Genomic DNA, 24560 nt, shown 5'->3' with positions numbered 1-24560 from the left:
AATCGGATTGTCACTCCCCTCCCCCACCCGCCCTGCAGCTGTGGAGAGAACCCAGGAGTCCGGGCTCCCAGCCCCCCTGCTCAAACCACTAGCCCCCACTCCCCTCCCAGAGCTGGGGAGAGAACCCAGGAGTCCTGGCTCCCAGCCTGCCCTATTCTAACCCTACTAGACCCGACTCCCCTCCCAGAGCTGTTCTAATGGTCACTGGCCCTTTAATTTTTTTCATCCGTAAAACGCTGGTTGGCCCTTTAAATCCCCCCCCCTTCCATTGTTGCGCTCTGATTGGACGTATTTAATGAGGAAGTAATCGCTGATTGGTTAGATTTCTGAAGTAGGCGAGCCGTGCAAAGGTTCAATTTTCTCTTTCTGACTGGCTGGTTTGGTCCATATAGCCGTCTCTGATTGGTCAATCGCTGAGAGAGGGCGGGATTTAGGGAAGAAAACAGCTCCACCTGCATCTGCCCGAGCTTCCCATTTCGTGATTGGCTGGAAACTGCACACATCCTCCCTGTGATTGGTCAAACTCTACTAGAAGGTGAGGAACATAACGCCGTTGTCATGCGCAGGGACAGGCCTTGTGTCCTTCGCTCTCTGATTGGCTGCATTTTCACTGAGCTAATCTCTGATTTGCCGAATCTTTGTAGGGGCGGGAATTGCTAGCGGAAAGCGCCTCTCTCGGGCGAGGTCGCGCCCCGTCCCAGTCTGATTGGCTGACAGTCACGGGACCCGCCGCCGATTGGCCCATCCACCAGAAGGGGGCGGGATTTGGTCCCGCCAAACACCTGCGTGCTTCTGAGGGCCCCGCCCCTGCCTCCAGTGTGACTGGGCGGGACATCCGGGCACTCGGGGAAGGAGCAGGGAGCTGCGGACCCGAGAGGGAACCAGCCCGGGGCTGGAAGGGTCCCGGGCGCGAGCCGGTGAGAGGGACCGCGAGGCCCCGCCCCTGGGGAACTCTCCGCTGCCCCGCCCCGCCCCTTGCGGAGACCCCGCCCCATATGGGAGAGAGGCGCCGCCCGAGCCCCGCCCCCTGCAGAGATTCCCCCCAACCCCGCCCCATAAGGGAAAGAGGCCCCGCCCCCGCCCCGCCCGTCCCCGAGGCCCCGCCCCTCTCGGCCCCGCCCCGTCCCCAAAGCCCCGCCCCCTCCAAGTCCTGCCTCTTCCCCTCCCCCGCCATGGCTGGTTGAGGCCCCGCCTCCCACGCGCCCCCCATTTCCTGCCCCCCCGTACCCCCCCCGTGCTGTCCCCTGCCCTGTCCCCCAGCCCCGGACTCCTGGGTTCTCTCCCCTAGAGCTACGGGGTGACTCGTCCCCACCGCCCCTGCTCCTGCTGGGCCCCCCTGTCCCCGGACTCCTGGGTTCTCTCCCGGGCTCCCAGGGCCGAGGGGGCCCGGGTACCTCTCCCTGATCTCCCCCCCCTCGGCAGGGGAGCGGGCGCCATGGCGGAGCCGCGGAAGGAGGAAGAGGAGGAGGCCGAGGAGCGGGGCAAGCGGGAGCCGGCCCACCGGGCCACCGTCGCGGCCAAGAACCTGGCCATCCTCAAGGCCCGCTCCCTGGACGTCACCTTCGAGGTGGGGGACGAGTACGAGGTCATCGAGACCATCGGCACCGGGGCCTATGGCGTGGTCAGCTCTGCCCGCCGCAGATCCACAGGTCAGCTCGGACGCCTGGGTCCCATCCCCACTCGTGGGCGGGGCATGGGGTCTAGTGGGTTGTGGGGGCTGGGAGCCAGGACTCCTGGGCTCTATCCTAAGTTCTGAGAGGGGAGTTAGGTCTGGGAGGTCATTGCGGGGGGCAGGGAGCCAGGACTCCTGGGTTCCATAGGGGAGGGCTGAGCAGTGGATGGTGTCTCTGCTCTGACTCGCCCTGCACTGTTTGCCTCCAGGCCAGCAGGTGGCGATCAAGAAGATTCCCAACGCCTTCGATGTGGTGATGAACGCCAAGCGCACCCTCCGCGAGCTCAAGATCCTCAAACACTTCAAGCACGACAACATCATCGCCATCAAAGACATCCTGAAACCCGCCGTGCCCTATGACGACTTCAAATCCGTGTGAGCGCCCGCCCGGACGCCTGGATCCTATCCCCAGCTCTGGGAGGGGAGTGGGGTCTAGTGGTTAGAACGGAGGGGGGGGCTGGGAGGCAGGATTCCTGGGTTCTGACCCTGGCTTTGGAAGGAGAGTGGGGTCTAGTGATTAGAACTAGGTGGGGTTGGTAGCCAGAAGTACGGGGAATACGCAGGAAGAACTCAAAATGCTAGAAAATAAATACAACTATGACATAGTTGGCATTACAGAGACCTGGTGGGATAATACACATGACTGGAATATTGGTATAGACGGGTACAGCTTGCTCGGGAAGGACAGGCAGGGAAAAAAGGGAGGAAGTGTTGCCCTATATATTAAAAATGTATACTCTTGGACTGAGACTGAGATGGAAATAGGAGACAGACTTGTTGAAAGTCTCTGGGTAAGGATAAAAGGGGTAAAACCAAGGGTGATGTCATGGTCGGGGTCTACTACAGACCACCTAACCAGGAAGAAAAGACAGGTGAGGCTTCTTTTAAACAGCTAACACAATCATTCAAAGCACAGGACTTGGCGGGGATGGGGGTCAGCAACTACCCAGACATCTGTTGAGAAAATAACACCACAGGGCACAGATTATCCAACAAGTTCTTGGACTGTATTGGAGACAATTTTTTATTTCAGAAGGTGGAGAAAGCTCCTAGGGGAGAGGCTGTTCTAGATTTGATTTTGACAAATAGGGAGGAGCTGGTTGAGAATTTGAAAGTGGAAGGCAGCTTGGGTGAAAGTAATCATGAAATGATAAAAAGAAAAGGAGTACTTGTGGCACCTTAGAGACTAACAAATTTATTAGAGCATAAGCTTTCGTGAGCTACAGCTCACTTCATCGGATGCATTTGGTGGAAAAAACAGAGGAGAGATTTATATACACACACACAGAGAACATGAAACAATGGGTTTATCATACACACTGTAAGGAGAGTGATCACTTAAGATAAGCCATCACCAACAGCGGGGGGGGGGGGGGGGAAGGAGGAAAACCTTTCATGGTGACAAGCAGGTAGGCTAATTCCAGCAGTTAACAAGAATATCAGAGGAACAGTGGGGGGTGGGGTGGGAGGGAGAAATACCATGGGGAAATAGTTTTACTTTGTGTAATGACTCATCCATTCCCAGTCTCTATTCAAGCCTAAGTTAATTGTATCCAGTTTGCAAATTAATTCCAATTCAGCAGTCTCTCGTTGGAGTCTGTTTTTGAAGCTTTTTTGTTAAGTATAGCCACTCTTAGGTCTGTGATCGAGTGACCAGAGAGATTGAAGTGTTCTCCAACTGGTTTTTGAATGTTATAATTCTTGACGTCTGATTTGTGTCCATTCATTCTTTTACGTAGAGACTGTCCAGTTTGGCCAATGTACATGGCAGAGGGGCATTGCTGGCACATGATGGCATATATCACATTGGTAGATGCGCAGGTGAACGAGCCTCTGATAGTGTGGCTGATGTGATTAGGCCCTATGATGGTATCCCCTGAATAGATATGTGGACAGAGTTGGCAACGGGCTTTGTTGCAAGGATAGGTTCCTGGGTTAGTGGTTCTGTTGTGTGGTGTGTGGTTGCTGGTGAGTATTTGCTTCAGATTGGGGGGCTGTCTGTAAGCAAGGACTGGTCTGTCTCCCAAGATCTGAGAGAGCGATGGCTCGTCCTTCAGGATAGGTTGTAGATCCTTGATGATGCGTTGGAGGGGTTTTAGTTGGGGGCTGAAGGTGATGGCTAGTGGCGTTCTGTTGTTTTCTTTGTTGGGCCTGTCCTGTAGTAGGTGACTTCTGGGTACTCTTCTGGCTCTGTCAATCTGTTTCTTCACTTCAGCAGGTGGGTACTGTAGTTGTAGGAATGCATGATAGAGATCTTGTAGGTGTTTGTCTCTGTCTGAGGGGTTGGAGCAAATGCGGTTATATCGTAGCGCTTGGCTGTAGACAATGGATCGAGTGGTATGATCTGGATGAAAGCTAGAGGCATGTAGGTAGGAATAGCGGTCAGTAGGTTTCCGATATAGGGTGGTGTTTATGTGACCATCGCTTATTAGCACCGTAGTGTCCAGGAAGTGGATCTCTTGTGTGGACTGGTCCAGGCTGAGGTTGATGGTGGGATGGAAATTGTTGAAATCCTGGTGGAATTCCTCAAGAGCTTCTTTTCCATGGGTCCAGACGATGAAGATGTCATCAATGTAGCGCAAGTAGAGTAGGGGCATTAGGGAACGAGAGCTGAGGAAGCGTTGTTCTAAGTCAGCCATAAAAATGTTGGCATACTGTGGGGCCATGCGGGTACCCATCGCAGTGCCGCTGATTTGAAGGTATACATTGTCACCAAATGTGAAATAGTTATGGGTCAGGACAAAGTCACAAAGTTCTGCCACCAGGTTAGCCGTGACAGTATCGGGGATACTGTTCCTGACGGCTTGTAGTCCATCTGTGTGTGGAATGTTGGTGTAGAGGCTTCTACATCCATAGTGGCTAGGATGGTGTTTTTAGGAAGATCACCAATGGACTGTAGTTTCCTCAGGAAATCGGTGGTGTCTCGAAGATAGCTGGGAGTGCTGGTAACGAAGGGCCTGAGGAGGGAGTCTACATAGCCAGACAATCCTGCTGTCAGGGTGCCAATGCCTGAGATGATGGGGCGTCCAGGATTTCCAGGTTTATGGATCTTGGGTAGCAGATAGAATACCCCAGGTCCTGGCTCCAGGGGTGTGTCTGTGCGGATTTGTTCTTGTGCTTTTTCAGGGAGTTTCTTGAGCAAATGCTGTAGTTTCTTTTGGTAACTCTCAGTGGGATCAGAGGGTAATGGCTTGTAGAAAGTGGTGTTGGAGAGCTGCCTAGTAGCCTCTTGTTCATACTCTGACCTATTCATGATGACGACAGCACCTCCTTTGTCAGCCTTTTTGATTATGATGTCAGAGTTGTTTCTGAGGCTGTGGATGGCACTGTGTTCTGCATGGCTGAGGTTATGGGGTAAGCGATGCTGCTTTTCCACCAAATGCGTCCGATGAAGTGAGCTGTAGCTCACGAAAGCTTATGCTCTAATAAATTTGTTAGTCTCTAAGGTGCCACAAGTACTCCTTTTCTTTTTGCGAATACAGACTAACACGGCTGCTACTCTGAAACCCATGAAATGATAGAGTTCGTGATTCTAAGGACTGGTAGGAGGGAGAAAAGCACAATAAAACAATGGATTTCAAGAAGGCAGACGTTAGCAACCTCAGGGAGTTGGTAGGTAAGATCCCATGGGAAGCAAGTCTAAGGGGAAAAACAATTGAAGAGAGTCGCCAGTTTTTCAAGGAGACTTTATTAAGGACACAAGAACAAACTATCCCGCTGCGTCGGAAAGATGGGAAGTCTGTCAAGAGACCCCCCCGGCTTAATCAGGAGATCTTTGAGTGATCTAAACATAAAAAAAAAAAAGAGTTCTACAAAAAGTGGAAACTCGGTCAAATTACAAAGGAGGAATATAAACAAATAACACAAGTATGTAGAGACAAAATTAGAAAGGCCAAGGCACAAAACAAGATCAAACTAGCTAAAGACATAAAGGATAACAAGAAAACATTCTAAAAATACATTCGAAGCAAGAGGAAGACCAAGGACAGGGTAGGCCCGTTACTCAACGAGGGGGGAAAAAATAATAACAGAAAATGTGGAAATGGCAGAGGTGCTTAATGACTTCTTTGTTTCGGTTTTCACCATGAAGGTTGGTGACGATTGGACGTCTTACGTAGTGAGTGCCAGTGAAAATGAGGTAGGATCAGAGGCTAAAATCGGAAAAGAGAAAGTTAAAAATTACTTAGACAAATTAGATGTCTTCAAATCACCAGGGCCTGATGAAATGCATCCTAGAATACTCAAGGAGCTGACTGAGGAGATATCTGAGCCATTAGCGATTATCTTTGAGAAGTCATGGAAGATGGGAGAGTTTCCAGAAGACTGGAAAAGGGCAAATATAGTGACTATCTATAAAAACTAGGGAATTACAAACCAGTCATCTTAACTTGTGTACCTGGAAAGATAATGGTACAAATAATTAAGCAATCAATTTGCAAACATCTTGAAGATAATAAGGTGACAGGTAACAGTGAACAAGGATTTGTCGGGAACAAATAATGTCAAACCAACCTGATAGCTTTCTTTGACAGGGTAACAAGCCTTGTGGATGGGGGGGAAAGCAGCAGACATGATATATCTTGACTTTAGTAAAGCTTTTGATATTGTCTCCCATGATCTTCTCATAAACAAACTAGGGAAATGCAACCTAGATGGAGCTACTGTAAGGTGGGTGCAAAACTGGCTGGAAAACGGTTCCCAGAGAGTAGTTATCAGTGGTTCACAGTCATGTTGGAAGGGAATAATGGGTGGGGTCCCACAGGGATCGGTTCTGGGACTGGTTCTGTTCAATATCTTCCTCAATGATTTAGATCATGGCATAGAGAGTACACGTATAAAGTTTGCAGATGATACCAACCTGGGAGGGTTTGCAAGTGCTTTGGAGGATAGGATTAAAATTCAAAATGATCTGGACAAAGTGGAGAAATGGTCTGAAGTAAATAGGATGAAATTCAATGTACGCCACTTAGGAAGGAACAATCAGTTTCACGCATACAGAATGGGAAATGACTGCCTAGGAAGGAGGACTGTGGAAAGGGATCTGGGGGTCAGAGTGGATCACAAGCTAAATATGAGTCAACAGTGTAACGCTGCTGCCAAAAAAAAAAAAAAAAGCGAACATCATTCTGGGCTGTATTAGCAGGAGTGTTGTAAGCAAGACAGGAGAAGTAATTCTTCTGCTCAGCACTGATTAGGCTCAGCTGGAGTATTGGGTCTGGTTCTGGGTGCCACATTTCAGGAAAGATGTGGACAAATTGGAGAAAGTCCAGAGAAGAGCAACAGAAATGATTCAAGGTCTAGAAACCATGAGCTGTGAGGGAAGATTGAAAGAACTGGGTTTGTTTAGTCTGAAGAAGAGAAGACTGAGAGGGGACATGAGAACGGTTTTCCAGTATGTAAAAGGTTACAAGGAGGAGGAAGAAAAAGTGTTCTCCTTAACCTTTGAGACTAGGACAAGACACAATGGGCTTAAATTGAAGCTTGGGTTGTTTAGGTTGGACGTGAGGAAAAACTTCCTAGCTGTCAGGGTGGTTAAGCTCTGGAATAAATTGCCTAGGGAGGTTGTGGAATCTCCATCATTGGGGATTTTTAAGAACAGGTTGGACAAACACCTGTCAGGGATGGTCTAGATAATACTCAGTGCTGCCATGAGTGCAGGGGACTGGACTAGATGACCTCCCGAGGTCCCATCCAGTCCTATGATTCTGTGACTCCTGGGTTCTATCCCCAGCTATGGGAAGAGAGTGGGTTCTAGTGGGTAGAGCTACGTGGGGTTGGTAGTCAGGACACCAACCTGGGGGAGAGAGAGCGCAGTGGTTTGAGCATTGGCCAGCTAAACCCAGGGTTGTGAATTCAATCCTTGAGGGAACCATTTAGGGATCTGGGGCAAAAATTGGGGACTGGTCCTGCTTTGAGCAGGGGGATGGACTAGATGACCTCCTGAGGTCCCTTCCAACCCTGATATTCTATGATTCTATACCCCCCAGCTCTGGGAGGGGAGTTGGGGGTTGGGAGGTAGACTCCTGGATTCTCTCCCTGGCTCTGGGAAGGAACTGGGGTCTAGTGGGTTAGAGAAGGGAGGCCTCGGAGCCCGGACCTCTGGGTTCTATGGGGAGGGGAGTTTAGTGAGTTAGCAGGGGTGGGGGCTGGGAGTCAGGACTCCTGGGTCCTCTCCCTGCTGACCTCCCCATGCTCCGGCAGGTACGTGGTGCTAGACCTGATGGAGAGCGACCTTCACCAGATCATCCACTCATCCCAGCCCCTCACGCTGGAACACGTCCGATACTTCCTCTACCAGCTGCTCCGGGGCCTCAAATACATCCACTCGGCCAACGTCATCCACCGCGACCTCAAGCCCAGCAACCTGCTCATCAACGAGAACTGCGAGCTGAAGATCGGCGATTTCGGCATGGCCCGGGGCCTGTGCACCAAGCCGGACGAGTACAAATACTTCATGACGGAATACGTGGCCACGCGGTGGTACCGGGCCCCGGAACTCATGCTCTCCCTCCACGAATACACACAGGCCATCGACATGTGGTCTGTTGGCTGCATCTTCGCCGAGATGCTGGGCCGCAAGCAGCTCTTCCCCGGGAAGAATTACATCCACCAGCTGCAGCTGATCATGACGGTTCTGGGCACACCGTCCGCCAAGGTGATCCACGCCATCGGGGCTGACCGGGTGCGTGCCTACATCCAGAGCCTGCCCTCCCGCCAGCCGGTGCCCTGGGAGAGCCTATACCAGCAGGCCGACCGCTCGGCCTTGGCGCTGCTGGCCAAGATGCTGCACTTCGATCCCCGGGAGCGGATCACCGTGGCCGAGGCCCTCAAGCATCCCTTCGTGGCCAAGTACCACGACCCGGACGACGAGCCCGACTGCGTGCCCGCCTTCGATTTTGACTTCGACAAGCAGGTCCTCACCAAGGAGCGTATCAAGGAGGCCATCGTGGCTGAGATCCGCGACTTCCACGCGCGCCGCGAAGGGATCCGCCGGCAGATAAGTTTCAAGCCCGCCCTCCGGCCTGCCGCTGCCGCCACTGCCCCCCCCGTTGCCACCGCCGCCCCCTTGCGCTGCCAGGACGTGGACATGCCCAGCGCTGGATCCACCGGGGGAGACTACGCCATGGAGTCACCAGCCCCCGGGGAAGTCCCGTACCCTCCGGAGACTATTGACCTGACCTCGCCCGGGGCTCCCCCCCAGCCTGAGGGGCCGGCCGAGGTAAAGGCTGAGCCGGAGGCAGCACCGCCGAAGAGGGAGGGAGCCATCTCGGACGACACCAAGGCAGCGCTCAAGGCTGCCCTGCTGAAGTCGGCTCTGCGCAATAAGAGCAAAGGTGAAAGGGTGGGACGTCTGGGTTCTCTCCTCCTCTCTGGGAGGGGAGTGCGGTCTAGTGGTTAGAGCGGGGAGGGCTGGGAGCCAGGACTCCTGGGTTCTCTCCTCCTCTCTGGGAGGGGAGTGGGGTCTAGTGGTTAGAGCGGGGAGGGCTGGGAGCCAGGAATCCTGGGTTCTCTCCTCCTCTCTGGGAGGGGAGTGGGGTCTAGTGGTTAGAGCGGGGAGGGGGCTGGGAGCCAGGCCACCTGGGTTCTATTTCTGATTTTCATAGAATCGGAGATGAGTAGGACCGGAAGTGACCTCGAGAGGTCACCTAGTCCAGTCCCCTGCACTCGTGGCAGGACTGAGTATTATCTAGACCATCCCTGACAGGTGTTTGTCCCACCTGATCTTTAAAATTCCCAATGATGGAGATTCCACAACCTCCCTGGGCCATTTCTTCCAGGGCGTAACCACCCTGACAGGTAGGAAATTTTTCCTGATGTCCAACCTAAACCTCCCTTGCCGCAATTAAGTCCATTGCGTCTTGTCCTATCCTCAGAGGTTAAGAAGAAAAATTTTTCATCTTTGTAAGAACCTTGAAAACTGTTCTCATGTCCCCTCTCAGTCTTCTCTTCTGTAGACTCAACAAACCCAGTTTTTCCCTCACAGCTCATGTTTTCCAGACCTTGAATCATTTTTGTTGCTCTTCTCTGGACTCTCTCCAATTTGTCCATGTCCTTCCTGAAATGTGGCTCCCAGAACTGCACACAGTACTCCAGCTGATTCCATTTCCGCTTGGAGTAGAGCGGAAGAATTACTTCTCGTGTCTTGCTGACAACACTGCTGCTGATACAGCCCAGAAGGATGTTCGCTTTTTTTGGCTACAGTGTTACACTGTTGACTCATATTTAGCTTGTGATCTGCTCTGACCCCCAGATCCCTGTCCGCAGTCCTCCTTCCTAGGCAGTCATTGCCCATTCTGTGTGTGTGCAACTGATTGTTCCTTCCGAAGTGGAGTCCTTGGCATTTGTCCTTTTTGAATTTCATCCTTCTGACTTCAGACCTTTTCTCCAGTTTGTCCAGATCATTTTGAATTTTAATCCTATCCTCCAAAGCACTTGCAATCCCTCCCAGTTTGATATCGTCCGCAAACTTTGTAAGTGTACTCGCTATGCTATTATCTAAATAATTGATGAAGATATTGAACATAACTGGGCCAAGAACTGATCCCTGCAGGACCCCACTCGTTATACCCTTCCAGCCTGACTGTGAACCATTGATAACTACTCTCTGGGAACAGTTTTCCAGCCAGTTTTGTACCCACCTTATAGTAGTGCCATCGAGGCTGTATTTCCCTAGTTTGTTTGTGAGGAGGTTGTGCGAGACATTGTTTAGTGTAATCTTGCTGGTTTCTTCATGTCTCTGCCTTGCCTTGGATAGCAGGGGGTTGCGGGTTGGGAGTGAGGGGCACTGGCAGAGCTTGCGGGGGGGGGGCAGGGCTGGGCTAGCAGGGGTTGTGCGTCGGGAGTGAGCTGACTCCTCTCTGCTTTGTTCCCAGACACCCAGTGCTCCATGCCGGAGCCCCCGGACGTGCGGAAGCCGGTGACGGCCCAGGAGCGGCAGCGGGAGCGGGAGGAGAAGCGGAAGCGGCGCCAGGAGCGGGCCAAGGAGCGGGAGAAGAAGCAGAAGGAGAAGGAGCGGAAGGAGCTGCGGCGCGGGGACGTGCTGCGCGGGCTAGTGCTGAGCGAGAACGACCGCAGCCTCCTGGAGCGATGGACCAAGATGATTGACCGGAACCATCAGAAACTGGCTCACAACGGGCCCATGGACCACGTCCCAACCGCGCCTGCCGGCCACATTCCACCAGGAGCCACTGGTCATGTTCCACCAGGAGCTGCTGGCCACCTCCCAGCTGCACCTACTGGCCACCTCCCAGCCACGCCTGCTGGTCAGGTTCCACCGGGAGCTGCTGGTCAGGTTCCACTGGGAGCTGCCGGCCACCTTCCAGCTGCACCTGCCGGCCACCTTCCAACCACGCCTGCTGGCCATGTTCCACTGGGAGCTGCTGGCCACCTCCCAGCCACCCCTGCTGGCCACCTTCCGCCGGGAGCCGCTGGCCACCTTCCAGCCACCCCTGCTGGCCACGTTCCGCCGGGAGCCGCTGGCCACCTTCCAGCCACCCCTGCTGGCCACGTTCCGCCGGGAGCCGCTGGCCACCTCCCAGCCACCCCTGCTGGCCACGTTCCGCCGGGAGCCGCTGGCCACCTTCCAGCCACCCCTGCTGGCCACGTTGCACCAGGTGCCGCTTGCCACCTCCCAGCCACGCCAGCTGGTCACGTCCCGGTCACATCGGATTTCTTGAGCTTCCCTGAGAAGGCACCAGCCGGTGGCGGCTCCAAGCTCACCATACTGCCAATAGTTGCGGATCCAGCCCACGGCTCGGCCCCCAACATTGTCCAGTACTTTCCGGCCCCGCCCGGCCCCTTCCCTCCGGTTCTGGTTGCCCCCTCAGCTTGCCACAAAGCTCTGGCTAAACCTGAGTGCCTCCTGAGTGTCAAATACGCCCCGGGTCAGATCTTCCAGGCCCCCTTTGGCCTGGCGGGTATCAGTGCGTGGCCAGGTGTCCAGTGCCCAGAGAACTGGTCCGTGGCCGGGAGGCCAGCACCTGGGGAAGCCCCGACGACTCCTAGTGGGACACAGCTGCAAGAGGGGCCATCAGTCCGCGCTGTAGGCAGCCTTGTGACACCAGGCAGGGAGGGCGTGGCGTTGGATCCAGCCATCTTCCTGCAGGAGATTGGGAAGAGGGCTCCAGCTCCGGCAGTGGGAGGAGTCAAAGGGCCCGGCCACTACCCGATCGCTATGGCCGCCTCGCCGGAAACCGCCCACCCGGAGTCGCCTGACATCACCATGGTCACGCAGCAGCTTTCCAAGTCGCAGGTAACGGGGCCTTTCCCCTCTAGGGGGTGCCAGTGCTGATTTGGTGAGGTGGGCCCAGATGGGGCATCTCCGTCTGTGCCGGGGAGCAGCTGGTCGGGCAGGATCCTGCTCCGGGTGGGGATGGCTGAAATGGGCCCTGGAGGGGGGGTGCCACGCTCACTGTCTCGCTGCCATTGCAGGTGGAGGATCTCCTGCCGCCCGTCTTCTCGGTGACCCCCAAGGGCAGCGGTGCAGGCTACGGCGTGGGCTTTGATCTGGAGGAGTTCCTGAATCAGTCCTTCGACATGGTGGGGGAGAACAGGGACAGGTGAGAGTGCCGCAGGGCAGCTCCCCGCTGCTCTAACCACTAGACCCCACTGCCTCCCCAGAGCTGGGGAGAGAAGCCAGGAGTCCTGGCTCCCAGCCCTTCCCCTGCACTGATCCATTAGGTCCATTCATGGGGGGTTCTTCTGGTGCCTCATACTTTCTATAGGTCAGGCTCTCCAGTTAGACTACATCTCCCATGATGCACTGTGGTTTTTTCCTTTGGCTGAGCTGCCCCAGTGCATTCTGGGAATAGTGGCTGGGTTATCTCATTCTGCCTTCTGAGATGGGCTCCCTCATTGGACTGCATCTCCCACAGTGCACCATGATTCCCCTCTCCGAGGAGGGAGGCGGTGCACCATGGGAGTCCCAGCCATTGTGCATCATGGGAGATGTAGTCTAGCTGGGGAGTCCTGCTCGTGGCAAGAAGATATGCTCTCCCATGATGTGTTACCCGCAGACTCTGGGGCACCCACCCTTTCCCAGTTCCTAGGGCTCTGGGCAAAAGCCACCTATCCCTATCCAGTCCTTAGGGCTCAGGGCCACCCATACCCAGTTCCTAGGGGGCAGGGCATACTCTTCTGCAGGTTTGCGGGGTCTTTTACCAGTGAAAGAGCCTCACACAGTAATACCCTTATCCTCTATGTATTAACAGCAACCAGAACAGAATACATTACACACGCCAAGCACACAATGCTCACCACTCCCCATAAGGCAGGCGGACTTTTCCTGGTGGCCAGTCAGGATCAGGTCATCCGGGGACTCCACCTTCTGCATGCTGGGTGTTGAGGTCCGGCAGCTCTGATCTTGGGCTGTATCCTGGCGTATCCAAGAACTTCCTTTTGGAGCCCAGTTTATATAGTGAAACTTGAAAAATATAGCCTTGCTTAGCTGTACCGTGACCAGTCATTTTACTAAGGTACTGCAAACCAGTATTTTTCACCAGCCTGTTCCAAAATAATACTTTTACCCAGTCATACCCACCTCCAAGGTTCCCTCGAATTTTTGACGTCCATGTGTGGAATGAATTTTGTTATGTGCACCAATATGGAGGTGAGGTCGGGCGGGGCTGGGGCTGAGGGCTTCAGAGAGGGAGGGGGCTCAGGGCTGGGGCAGAGGGTTGGGATGCAGAGGGGTGTGGGTTCTGGGGTTGGGTTTGGGGTGCAGGAGGGGGCTCAGGGCTTGGCTAGAGGGTTGGGGTATGTGGGGGGGTGAGGGCTCTGGCCAGGAGGAACAGGCTCTGGGGTGGGTTCGGGGATGAGGGGTGCGGGAGGGGTCTCAGGGCTGGGGCAGAGAGTTGGGGTGCGGGTGGGGGTGAGGGATGAGGGGTTTGGGGTGCGGGAGAGGGCTCAGGGCTGGGGCAGAGGGTTGGGGTGTGGGGCGGTGCAGGCTCTGGGGTGGGGCTGGGGATGAGGAGTTTGGGGTGTGGGAGTGGTTCAGGCAGAGGGTTGGGGTGCAGGGGTGAGGGCTGTGGGGTGGGGCCAGGGATGAGGGGGTTGGGGTGTGGGAGGGGGCTCAGGGCTAGGGCGCGGGGGGTGAGGGCTCTGGCTGGGGGTATGGGCTCTGTAGTGGGGCCGGGGATGAGGGGTTTGGGGTGCAGGAGGGGGCTCAGGTCTGGGGCAGAGGGTTGGGGTGTGGGGGGTGCGGGCTCTGGGGATGAGGGGTTTGGGGTGCAGGCTGCCCTGGGCCTGCGGCGGAGAGAGAGGACTCCCCCCAGCCCTCTCTCCCCACCACAGCCCGGCATGCCCCCTACCTCTCTCCTCTCCAGTCCAGGCCCCTGTGGCCGCGCGGCTTAGGGGGAACTGAGCCCGCCACCTTAGTTGGTTTACACCTTGCAAATGAGTTCTGTAGCTGACAGAACCAATCAAAGAACCAGACTGAGACCAGGCTCAGACCTTACAGATGCTCAGCCAGAAGGGAGATCCTGCGGCATCGTGGGAGATGTAGTTAGGCTAAGGCCCCTTAAGACAACTTCCTTGAGACTCTGCAGCAACATTGGGTCACGGGTTCAAGTCCTTCCCGGGGTCCCACTGGGAGAGCGCTCGGGGTTCTTATCCGGCCTGGCCTGACGTCCGTCTGTCTGATCTCTCTCTTTGTCTTCTTCCTCCCCACCAGCCAGGGCGATTCGGCCCCTCTCTCGGCCTCCCTGCTGGCTGACTGGCTCGAGGTCCATCGGATGAACCCCGCCGATATGGAGTCCCTCCAGCAGGAGCTGCAGCTTGGCTCTCCCATGATCCTCTCCGACATTCCCGACCTCCAGGACGCCTGAGGCTGAGATCTCAGCTCCCTTGTGCCTCCCCTCCCCATTGGGGGTGAGGGTGGGGCCAGGACCGGCTATGCATCAGGGTCTCTATGGGGCAAGCAACAAGTAGACACTTCCCCCTCCCGATCGCCTGGGTCCCGGCACTGGTTTTGCCTGGTGTCCCGTCAGGTCTCATGTACAGTTAGGCAGAGTCAGAAGGGCTCCCCGCATGGCTGGGAGAGCTTGACCCTATTCTAGTAGGCACTGTGCTGAGGGGCAGGGGCTCACTAGGGGCGCTGAGCCCTGATAATCAGTGCTGGCCCCGACGTCCCAGAGTGTCACTAGGGGGTGCTGCATTGCATTGTGGGTGTGTATTGATTTCCTTCCTGACCCCTCTGAGTTACCCTGGAGCATGAGCGTGGCTCGCCCATCCCTGACTCTTACTAAGCTGAGCTGCCTGGGGAATCCCCGCCCTGGGTGGAATGGGCCAGTGCTCCTGAGGCCTCGGTTTGATCCCCGCCCATGCCACAGCATCGATGACTTAGCCCGGGCTTGGTCCCATGGGATGTGAATCATCATCCTGCTGCATCATTCCCCTGTCTCCTGTTATTTCCCTCCTCCTCACTCCTACCTCTGTCTCCCTCCTCTAACTCTGATTTCTTATCCCCTCCCGTAATACCCGCCTTGCTCTCCCGCTGATTTAGGCACTTAGGATCCAGATCCTTACAGCTATTTAAACACCTGATTCAGACCAGGATTTAGGGCTTTAGAAGCACAAATTTTGCTGGAAGTCAGTAGGGTTTAGGATAGTAATGGCCTAGATTGCTGTGGGATTCAGGAGCCTAAATCCTGTTAGCCATTTGGATGGTATCTCTTCTTGCGTAAATCGAATTCCCACTCCCTTCAGTAGACACGGAGAACAATTGATCACTGTCCTCATTGTAACAACTCTCAACATCTTTGAAGGCTGTTCTCCGGTCCCCCCTCTGTCTTCTTTTCTCTAGACTAACCATGCCGGTTTTTTAACCTGTCCCCGTAGGTCATGTTTCTAAACCTTCGATCATTTTTGTTTCTCTCCTCTGGACTCTGTCTGATTTCTCCACGTTTCCTAACATGGCATCTGGAATTGGACACACTACTCCAGCTGAAATACACCCCGTTAATACACCCCGGATGACATTAGCCTTTTTTGCCACTTCCATTTAGAGGTGAGTGACATTTTCAACTACAAACCCCGCAAATTCAGTGTACCCGAAACCTTTCAAAGAGTTGTCCTTGGTTTTGCTGAATTGTTGAAAGATCAGCCAAAAAACTCCAAAGAAAATAAAAAAATTGACATCTTAGATCTGAAACTTTTTCATTTTTTCAATTCCAAATTTAATATAACAAAAAAAAAAATGAAAACCAGAAAACAGTAGAAACCTTTTGTTTTGGCACTTTCAGAAGTGACGAGTTTTCTCTTGGAAGCCGCTGTTCATACAGAAATTGCCTTTAATTTAAGTTTTAAAATAGGGAAAATGTAAAAAACAGCTTAAAATATTTAGTTTGACTGAAAACCAGATTTTTTCCCCCTTGTTGATTTGCCAGACTTTTTTAAAAATTGCGTTTCCTCTTTGACCCAAAATTATTATTATTATTATTTTGCAAACAACTGAAAACTCCATTATTTGTCCAATTTAATTCCACCAGTTTACTCTGGTCCCCACTCTGCATTGAATCTAATCTCCAGTCCCCTCTTTACTTTTCTAATATAATCCCCATTCTCATTGTTTAAACCTGTCTAATCTAATCCCCACTCAGTGTCTTGTGTAATATCTATTCTCCTTTTTATCTACCTAATTTATCCCCCACTTTGGGTCTATTACAGTCTCATCTCCTTTTTAGCTGCCTAATTTAATCTCATGATCAAATCTAATACCTAAAAGATGCTCAGAACTTTTTTATCAAAACAACTGGTTTTCATGTAAAAAAAAGCTGTTTTGACGACACCGGTTTCCCCCCGCAGATGGTATCATTTCAATTCCATTTTGTTTATTTTATTTGAAAATGTCACACGTTTCAGTATTTCGTTTGGAAACGACTTTTTCGTTTTGATCATTTATTTTATACCAAAAAACAAAGAAATTCCTAATGTTTTGAATGAACCAAAATGAAACATTTTAACCCAAAATGAACTTTTTGTTTGCAAAAAATATTGCAATTTTGGGGTGAAAAAAATTCTCAACATTTTCCAGGGAATGGAAAATCAGTTTTTTGATCCACTGTCCTAATCCCCAGTGCGTATCTAATCTAATTCCCGATCTGTGTCTAATCTAATCCCCACTCTCTTTCATTTTCCTATTTTATCCAGTCCCACTACCTACTGTCATCTAATCTCCAGTCTTCTCAAATTCCCCCAGGGGCTCAGTGATGGAGCAGAGAATCAAATCCAGGCATCCGGAAGCAGGTGCTTTACCCAATCCACACACACGTAGGCGCCGTGGAGCACCCATGGAAAAAATTTAGTGGGTGCTTAGCACCCACCGACAGCCAGCTCCCCAGCGCCTCCCGCTCACTGCGATCAGCTGTTCTGCGGCATGCAGGAGGCGTGGGGGGGGGGAAGGGGAGGAGCAGGGACAGGGCGCACTCAGGGGAGGGGCAGGAAAGAGTGGGGCAGGCATGTGGTGGGGGTTTGGTGGAAGGGGTGTAGTGGGGGTTGGAAAGGAGAAAGCCAGTGCCTGTACGCACACACCCCGTATTGCCCGGTTGCTGCCTCCCCCGAGAGTCACGGTTTCTCCAGATGGGGGTTAGTTTTGACTGGTCCGTTGTGTTCCTCTCTGTCCCTGGGGCATTACTGGTGTAAGCCCACGGGGCAGAGCGGGCCGGGGCTGTAGGATGGAGGCAGTTGTGTTGTGCTGGGGAGGGGCAGGGAAATGGGGTCGACTTTCCCCAGCGGTGTCCCCAGTCCTCTCCTGGGAGATCCCGCGTCACGGCGCGCCTACCTCGAAAACGAGCCCTCCAGGTCCCCGGCTGGCTCAGCTGGGGGCTTTCGCATTCTGCCCCATGGGATCTACCTGGGCCTTTGCAGCCCAGAGACTGGGACTTGAGGGAGGGGAACGTGGTCTTTTCACTGCCGAAATGCCGGGAGTGGAAGATGAGGCCCTGGACAGCTGGGACTCTGTGGTTAGGGGGATGGGGCGGGGGGGTAAATTGGGGTCCTGCAAGGCCATTTACAGCCAAAATACCGTGGCTAGAGGGCTGGGGAACTAAGCCCCCGAACAGGCTTCCCGCAGCACAAATCCCGATCAGCCGCTCTAGGCAACAGACGAGAGCAGGCTGGCTATTTTTGCAGGGGTTTTGCAAGCGCACCTCAGAAGGGTTTTAGGCCAGGACTTGGTCGCTAGCCTGGATCCCGGTTCACTGGAGCCAGTTGCGTGCGTGCGTGTGTGTGTGTATGTGTGTGTGTTTCTCTCCAAGTGGTTGTGTTTTTTATTGTAATACTTTCGGCATTTAAACTTTCGATAAATGATTTAAAAAAAATCCTGAAGCGAGGTGTCTGAAGGATTGCTTAAGGCCACCCCGAGACTGGGGCCCCAGTGCGTCGGGAGCTGTGCCCTGCCGGGCTGGGGGGCTGCCTAACCCCCCTAGCTGAGATCGGGGGGGGCCCTGTTGGGCCAGGTGCTGCATGGATCCAATCAGAGGCAGTCCCTGCCCCCAAGGAGCTTGTAGTCCCTGCCCCCAAGGATTGTTCTGCTTTACAGCTGCAGAAACAAGTTCAGAGAAATGAAGTGGCCCAGTAAGGCTGTTTGTGGCAGAACTGGGAATGGAACCCAGGAGTCCTGGCTCCCAGCCACCCCCCCCCCCAACCACTAGACTGCTCTCTGAGCCAGGGAGAGAACCCAGGAGTCCTGGCTCCGAGCTCTAACCCACTGGACCCTACTCCCCTCCTAGAGCTGGGGCTAGAACCCAGGAGTCCTGGCTCCCAGCACCCCCTGCTGTAACCCACTAGATCCCACTCCCCTCCCAGAGCTGGGGAGAGAACCCAGGAGTCCTGGTTCCCAGGGTCTAACCCCAACTGACGTGCTTCCTTAAGTGCATGGGTTACAGGGAGGCAGGAGATCCCAGATGCTCCATGGTCTCCGCAGGGTGGCCAGCACTAGCCCTGGGGCCAGGAGATAGGGTGTGTGTGTGTGGGGGGGCAGAAGCAGTGTGTGTGTGGATCGCTAGAAGGGACATGGAGGGCAGGATTCCCAGTGCTGATGGCGTGAGCCATTCCCCAGCTGGATCCTAGCGACAAAGGGGGCCGGGGAAACTAGCCAAAGAGGTTTTAATGCTCCGGGTTCAGCCTGCCCCTTGCACAGCTGCCTGCTGTTTGCTGCAGCGGGCTCCACCCCAGGGCTGGCTCCATCTCCGTGCCAGTCGAGCTGGTCCCATGTAACCGTGTGGCTGGCCCCCAGATGCCCTGCCCCAGCAGTGCTGCATCTCAGGGTTGGGCCAGCTGGTCCCGGGCTACGTTCCATGCAGCTGGTACCAACTGGCCCAACCCCAGAGCTGGCTGCATTTTAGCCTCTTTGGTAAGCGCAGCAATCCGAATAGAACAGCGCCGCACGGGGGCATCGGGGCCGGCCCTGACTGCGCGGGGAGAGCGCCCCCTGCTGAGCCCCTGCTCTACATACACCTTAGCTCCTGAGTCACCAGCCTTGCGTCGTGAGGTCAAGTCAGAGGCACGTAAGCGGGGATAATTGGGCTTGTTCACAGAGGAGTCAGGGCCCAGGGGAGATGAGCTCATGCTGGAGGCTTCCCCAGGCATGAGCCATCAGTAACAGTGCGAAAACCACTAGATCCCACCCCTTCCAGAGCCGGGGGGAGAACCCAGGAGTCCAGGTCCCCAGCCCCCCGTGTTCTAACCCACTAGACCCCTCTCCCCTCCCAGAGCTGAGGAGAGAACCCAGGAGTCCGGGCTCCCAGCCCCCCCACACGAGGAACCGGTTTGGCCAGTGCTGTCCACACCCCGCCTGCTGTGGAATGCCAGGTGCCGGGGGGCAAGTACGGGTCTGGGCAGGGCTTGGGCAGCCGGAGAGGGTCACAGACACCCGCAGAGAGCGCTGGGGAGAGCGAGAAGGAGACACCGGAGTGGGGGAGCGAGACAGAACCGCGGACAGAGGAATACAGGGATCGCCCCAGCCCCATGGCGAGCGACCTGCCGCCCGAGCTCCACTGCCCCATCTGCCTCGAGCTCTTTGTGGGGCCCGTCATGCTGGAGTGCGGGCACAACTACTGCCAGGGCTGCCTCACCCACTACTGGGGGGAGCCCCCGGCCCAGCCAGGGGATGCCGCCCCCTGCCGCTGCCCGGAGTGCCGGCGCCCCGTGCCCGGGGGCAAGTACGTGCCCAACCGCGCCCTGGGCCAGCTGGCAGACAGGGCCCGGGAGAGCGCCCCCACCCAGGAGGGGCCGGCGACGGGCGAGGAGCTGCGGGGGGAGCCGCTGTTCTGCATGGACCACGGCAGCCTCACGAGGGCGCTGGACACCGAGCATTGGGGGCATCGTTGTCTCCCATTGGACGAAACCGTGCGGCATTATAAGGTCAGTCGGGGGCGCCGGGTTGCAGGGAGTGTGGGGGGGGCTGGGTAGAGGGGTGCCGCACTGCAGGGATCAGGGTGGGGGGAGGGGCTCAGTAGGGGGCACTCTCCCCTGGCAGTCAATGTGGCACTAGGGGGTGCTGTGCTGCCTTATCAGGTGGTGTTGATTTCCTTCCTGACCCCTACGAGGCATCTCACCTGCTGCCCTGAAGCATGAGCATGGACCAGCCGTCTCTGCCCCTAACTAAGCCACGGAGCCTTACATAGACCTGGAGGTTGATGCTACATTCCCAGTCAATCCCAGTGGGATATTACCCAGGACCCCAGGTTGACTGGGCCTAATGGCCTTCCTGTGGTTCCGGTGTTTTAACGACACCCCGGACTATCCAGAACCTCCTGCCCCAGAGGTGGCTGCATCTCTGTGCCGGGCGAGCCATCCCTGTGCAGCGTTGTGCGCAGCTGTTATCCGGCTGTGCCGCCCCAGAGCTGGCTGCATCTCAGCACTGGGCAAGCTCGTTTTTTCAGACTCATCCCCGGGTTTCTGTCCATCCAGGAGATTTTAACCATGTCACAGACCTCGGTGGAGGCCAGGATCCAAGGAGCGAAGTCTCTGCAGGAGCAGAGAGCTCAGAAAGCTCCTGAAATTGCAGTAAGTTCAAACTCATGACCCGCTCCTGGGTGCTGACTGCCCGCCCCGCCCCCAGCTCTGCCGGTGCCCCTCACTCCCAACCCACAGCCCCTGGCCAGCCCAGCCCAGCCCTGCCCCCCCCGAGCACTGCCGGTGCCCCTCACTCCTGACCCGCAGCCCCCTGCCAGCCCAGCCCTGCCCCCCCCAAGCTCTGCCGGTGCCCCTCACTCCTGACCCGCAGCCCCCTGCCAGCTCAGCTCAGCCCTGCCCCACAGCCCTGCCGGTGCCCCTCACTCCTGACCCGCAGCCCCCTGCTAGCCCAGCCCTCTCTCCCCAGGCCCAGCGTCTCCGCCTGGAGCAGCACCTGTCTTCCCAGTTCATCGAACTGCACCAGTGGCTGCAGCAGAAGGAGGCGACGCTGAGGCGGGAGCTGAGGCGGGAAGAGGAGCTTTTGCTGAGCGAGCTGGAGACCAGCCAGCGAAATGCCCAGGAGCTCGTGCGCAGCTCGGGGGGGCAGATCGCTGCCATCCAGGCGCGGCTGGCGGAAGAGGACGTGGGCACCTTCCTGAAGGTAAATGTACCCGCAGCCCCCTGCTAGCCCAGTCCTGCCCCCCCAGCTCTGCCGGTGCCCCTCGCTCCCGACACGCAGCCCCCTGCCCACTCTGTGTCTGCATCTCTCACATCTACTTTCTCTTTCCACAGGACATCAAAAGCTTCCTGGAAAAGTGAGTGTCCCAGACACCCCCACCTCTCCCCCCCCGATATCCTGGGATAATTGCCCTGCTAGGGCGTCTCCCTCCCCGCTAGGGAAGAGGGGTCTGTGCAAGGTCTCTCCACTAGGGGTCAGCCCATCTGTGTCCTCATCACCCCTTTGCTTCTTGCCTCCCCACCCCAGGTATTGCCCCGGGGAGGAAAAAGGGGTTCAGCTGCCTGCACCCCGAGATTTCAGCCTGGGCCAGTTCAAGGGGCCCATCCAGTACATGGTGTGGAGGGAAATGAAATCAGCCCTGAGCCTCTGTAAGTGACTCCCCCCCCGTCCCCTCCTCACGGGCTGCATCGGGGGTGGGGGTGTTTGGTGCTGGAGGGAGAGGGGTCTGGACAGAAAGGTATGTCTCTGGGATCGGGGCAGGGCTGTGGGTGGGGTCTGGAGAGAGGGGCGTGTCTCTGGCATCCGGGGTGTGGCTGTGGGCGGGGTCTGGACAGAGGGGCGTGTCTCTGGGATGGGTTGTGGCTGTGGGCGGGGTCTGGACAGAGGGGTGTGTCTCTGGGATTGGGGATGGAGATGTGGGCAGGGTCTGGACAGAGGGGTGTGTCTCTGGGATTGGGGTTGGAGATGTGGGCGGGGTCTGGACAGAGGGGTGTGTCTCTGGGATTGGGGTTGGAGATGTGGGCGGGGTCTGGACAGAGGGGTGTGTCTCTGGGATTGGGGATGGAGATGTGGGCGGGGTCTGGACAGAGGGGTGTGTCTCTGGGATTGGGGATGGAGATGTAGGTGGGGTCTGAGTAGAGGGGCGTGTCTCTGAGATCAGGGGCAAGGCTGTGGGTGGGGTCTGGACAGAGGGGCGTGTCTCTGGGATCGGGTGGGGCTGTGGGTGGAGTCCGGACAGAGGGGCGTGTTTCTGGGATCAGAGGTAGGGCCATGGGCGGGGTCTGGACAGAGGGGTGTGTCTCTGGGATTGGGGATGGATATGTGGGCGGGGTCTGGACAGAGGATCGTGTCTCTGGGATGGTGTGTGGCTGTGGGTGGGGTCTGGACAGAGGGGTGTGTCTCTGGGATGGGGTGTGGCTGTGGGTGGGGTCTGGACAGAGGGCCGTGTCTCTGGGATGGGGTGGGGCTGTGGGCGGGGTCTGGACAGAGGGGTGTGTCTCTGGGATTGGGGATGGAGATGTGGGCGGGGTCTGGACAGAGGGGCATGTCTCTGGCATGGGGTGTGGCTGTGGGTGGGGTCTGGACAGAGGGGTGTGTCTCTGGGATGGGGTGTGGCTGTGGGTGGGGTCTGGACAGAGGGGCGTGTCTCTGGGATGGGGTGTGGCTGTGGGTGGGGTCTGGACAGAGGGCCGTGTCTCTGGGATGGGGTGGGGCTGTGGGCGGGGTCTGGACAGAGGGGTGTGTCTCTGGGATTGGGTATGGAGATGTGGGCGGGGTCTGGACAGAGGGGTGTGTCTCTGGGATTGGGGATGGAGATGTGGGCGGGGTCTGGACAGAGTGGATGTGTCTCTGGGATTGGGGATGGAGATGTAGGTGGGGTCTGAGTAGAGGGGCGTGTCTCTGGGATCGGGTGGGGCTGTGGGTGGGGTCCGGACAGAGGGGTGTGTTTCTGGGATCAGAGGTAGGGCCATGGGCGGGGTCTGGACAGAGGGGTGTGTCTCTGGGATTGGGTATGGAGATGTGGGCGGGGTCTGGACAGAGGGGTGTGTCTCTGGGATTGGGGATGGATATGTGGGCGGGGTCTGGACAGAGGGTCGTGTCTCTGGGATGGTGTGTGGCTGTGGGTGGGGTCTGGACAGAGGGGTGTGTCTCTGGGATTGGGGATGGAGATATGGGCGGGGTCTGGACAGAGGGGCGTGTCTCTGGGATGTGGTGGGGCTGTGGGCGGGGTCTGGACAGAGGGGTGTGTCTCTGGGGATGGAGATGTGGGCGGGGTCTGGACAGAGCGGTGTGTCTCTGGGTTTGGGGATGGAGATGTGGGTGGGGTCTGGGTAGAGGGGTGTGTCTCTGGGATCAGGGGGCGGAGCTGTGGGTTCACTCCCCCTTCTCCAGGACAGAAGGGATGTCTCCAGGGCAGGGGGGGCCCTTCCCCTGGTACCGAGATCTCCCCCCTTTCTCCCCCCTTACAGCTCTGCCCTCCATCACCTTGGACCCGGCCACCAACCACCCCAACCTGCTGCTGTCGCCCGACCTACTCGCCGTCCGACTGGTGGACGAGCCCCAGGAAGAGGCACTCGAGGGGCCCGAGCGCTTCAGCAAGAGCGTGTGCGTGCTGGGCTCAGCCAGCTTCACCTCGGGCCGCCACTACTGGGAGGTGGAGGTGGGGGACAAAACCAGCTGGGAAATCGGCCTGGCTCGGGCCTCGGTCAACCGGCAGGAGGCCAAGGTGATGCTCAAGCCGGCCAATGGCTACTGGGCCATCTGGCTCCGCAACGGGGCCGACTACAAGGCCCTGGACTCCCCCTCCCGGCACCTGGCACTCACGGCCAAGCCCCGGCGTGTGGGGGTGTATCTGGACTATGAGGGGGGGCAGGTGTCGTTCTACGATGCGGTCGCCATGACCCACCTCTACACCTTCTCCGATGCCTTTGCCGAGCCCCTCTACCCCATGGTCGGCCCCGGGGTCAACAAAGATGGGCTCAATGCAGAGCCCCTCAGGCTGGTGGAGCTATAGCCGGGGCCGAGACCTGGCACTGGGTACCAGTGTGGCGCTGGGGGGGGGCGCCGTGCTCCAGGGAGTGGGGCAAGGGGTCAGTAGGGGGCGCTGGGCTGCAGGGAGTGGGGTGAGGGGCTCAGTAGGGGACGCTATAACCTTTCTCTCTTAGATGACTTTGCATGGTAAGGTGCTATTCATGACCTATATTTATTTATTTTTAATTATATCCGGTAATATCTGGTATTATCCTTCCCTCCCGCGTTACTGCCCATCTAAAACATCTCTTCAGTCCGGGCCGGCACATTCCCCAGCTACCAATCTCAATTGCATGGCACGTCAACGACCCACGCCCAAGAGAAAAATGTCAATCTCTTTATTACGCAGAAAAAAACTTTCAATAAATTTTAAAAAATCTCACTTGGTGCCTGCGTCTCTTTTGCCTCAGTTTTATTTGCACGATAGAATCAAAATCCCTCTTTATTCCTAGCCAGAGGAAGTATTTCCTTTCTGCAAACCCTTTAAAATAAACATCAAACTGA

The 24560-nt window shown here is 56.1% G+C and overlaps 2 protein-coding genes across 3 annotated transcripts; both read left to right on the top strand.

Annotated features, from left to right (window-relative positions):
* Positions 1 to 439: 439 nt before the first annotated feature.
* On the top strand, positions 440 to 16677 carry MAPK7 (mitogen-activated protein kinase 7). 2 transcript variants are annotated; one of them, XM_038404779.2, is made up of 8 exons: positions 440 to 535; positions 645 to 917; positions 1423 to 1649; positions 1882 to 2047; positions 7874 to 9006; positions 10546 to 11924; positions 12104 to 12231; positions 14343 to 16677. In XM_038404779.2, exons 3-8 carry the CDS (start codon positions 1436 to 1438, stop codon positions 14494 to 14496), a joined length of 3174 nt encoding a protein of 1057 aa, XP_038260707.1. In that variant the 5' UTR covers positions 440 to 535; positions 645 to 917; positions 1423 to 1435; the 3' UTR covers positions 14497 to 16677. The 2 variants fall into 2 exon arrangements, with proteins under 2 accessions (XP_038260707.1, XP_038260708.1); XM_038404780.2 differs by lacking the exons at positions 440 to 535; positions 645 to 917; positions 1423 to 1649 and having other exon boundaries at positions 1888 to 2045.
* Positions 16678 to 18917: 2240 nt separating this feature from the next.
* LOC119856828 (zinc-binding protein A33-like) lies at positions 18918 to 24071 on the top strand. The gene is made up of 6 exons (XM_038404857.2): positions 18918 to 20032; positions 20582 to 20677; positions 20994 to 21227; positions 21359 to 21381; positions 21552 to 21673; positions 23495 to 24071. The coding sequence occupies exons 1-6, from the start codon at positions 19637 to 19639 to the stop codon at positions 24037 to 24039; spliced, it is 1416 nt and encodes a 471-aa protein (XP_038260785.1). The 5' UTR covers positions 18918 to 19636; the 3' UTR covers positions 24040 to 24071.
* The last annotated feature ends 489 nt before the right edge of the window (positions 24072 to 24560 follow it).

This window comes from Dermochelys coriacea, chromosome 6 (assembly GCF_009764565.3).
Source record: "Dermochelys coriacea isolate rDerCor1 chromosome 6, rDerCor1.pri.v4, whole genome shotgun sequence".
NCBI classification, from domain to species: domain Eukaryota; kingdom Metazoa; phylum Chordata; order Testudines; family Dermochelyidae; genus Dermochelys; species Dermochelys coriacea.
The sequence above is the reverse complement of the archived record's forward strand: the minus strand, read 5'-3'. Positions and strand labels throughout refer to the sequence as shown.

What these genes read in the sequence shown, in the direction of transcription:
- LOC119856828 (XM_038404857.2), top strand. Translation starts at nt 19,637, where the DNA reads ATGGCGAGCGACCTGCCGCCCGAGCTCCACTGCCCCATCTGCCTCGAG. An exon ending in AAACCGTGCGGCATTATAAG is followed by an intron (nt 20,033 to 20,581) that starts GTCAGTCGGGGG and finishes CTGTCCATCCAG; the next exon opens with GAGATTTTAACCATGTCACA. An exon ending in GAAATCAGCCCTGAGCCTCT is followed by an intron (nt 21,674 to 23,494) that starts GTAAGTGACTCC and finishes CCCCCCTTACAG; the next exon opens with CTCTGCCCTCCATCACCTTG.
- MAPK7 (XM_038404779.2), top strand. Translation starts at nt 1,436, where the DNA reads ATGGCGGAGCCGCGGAAGGAGGAAGAGGAGGAGGCCGAGGAGCGGGGC. An exon ending in TCTGCGCAATAAGAGCAAAG is followed by an intron (nt 9,007 to 10,545) that starts GTGAAAGGGTGG and finishes CTTTGTTCCCAG; the next exon opens with ACACCCAGTGCTCCATGCCG. An exon ending in GTGGGGGAGAACAGGGACAG is followed by an intron (nt 12,232 to 14,342) that starts GTGAGAGTGCCG and finishes CCTCCCCACCAG; the next exon opens with CCAGGGCGATTCGGCCCCTC.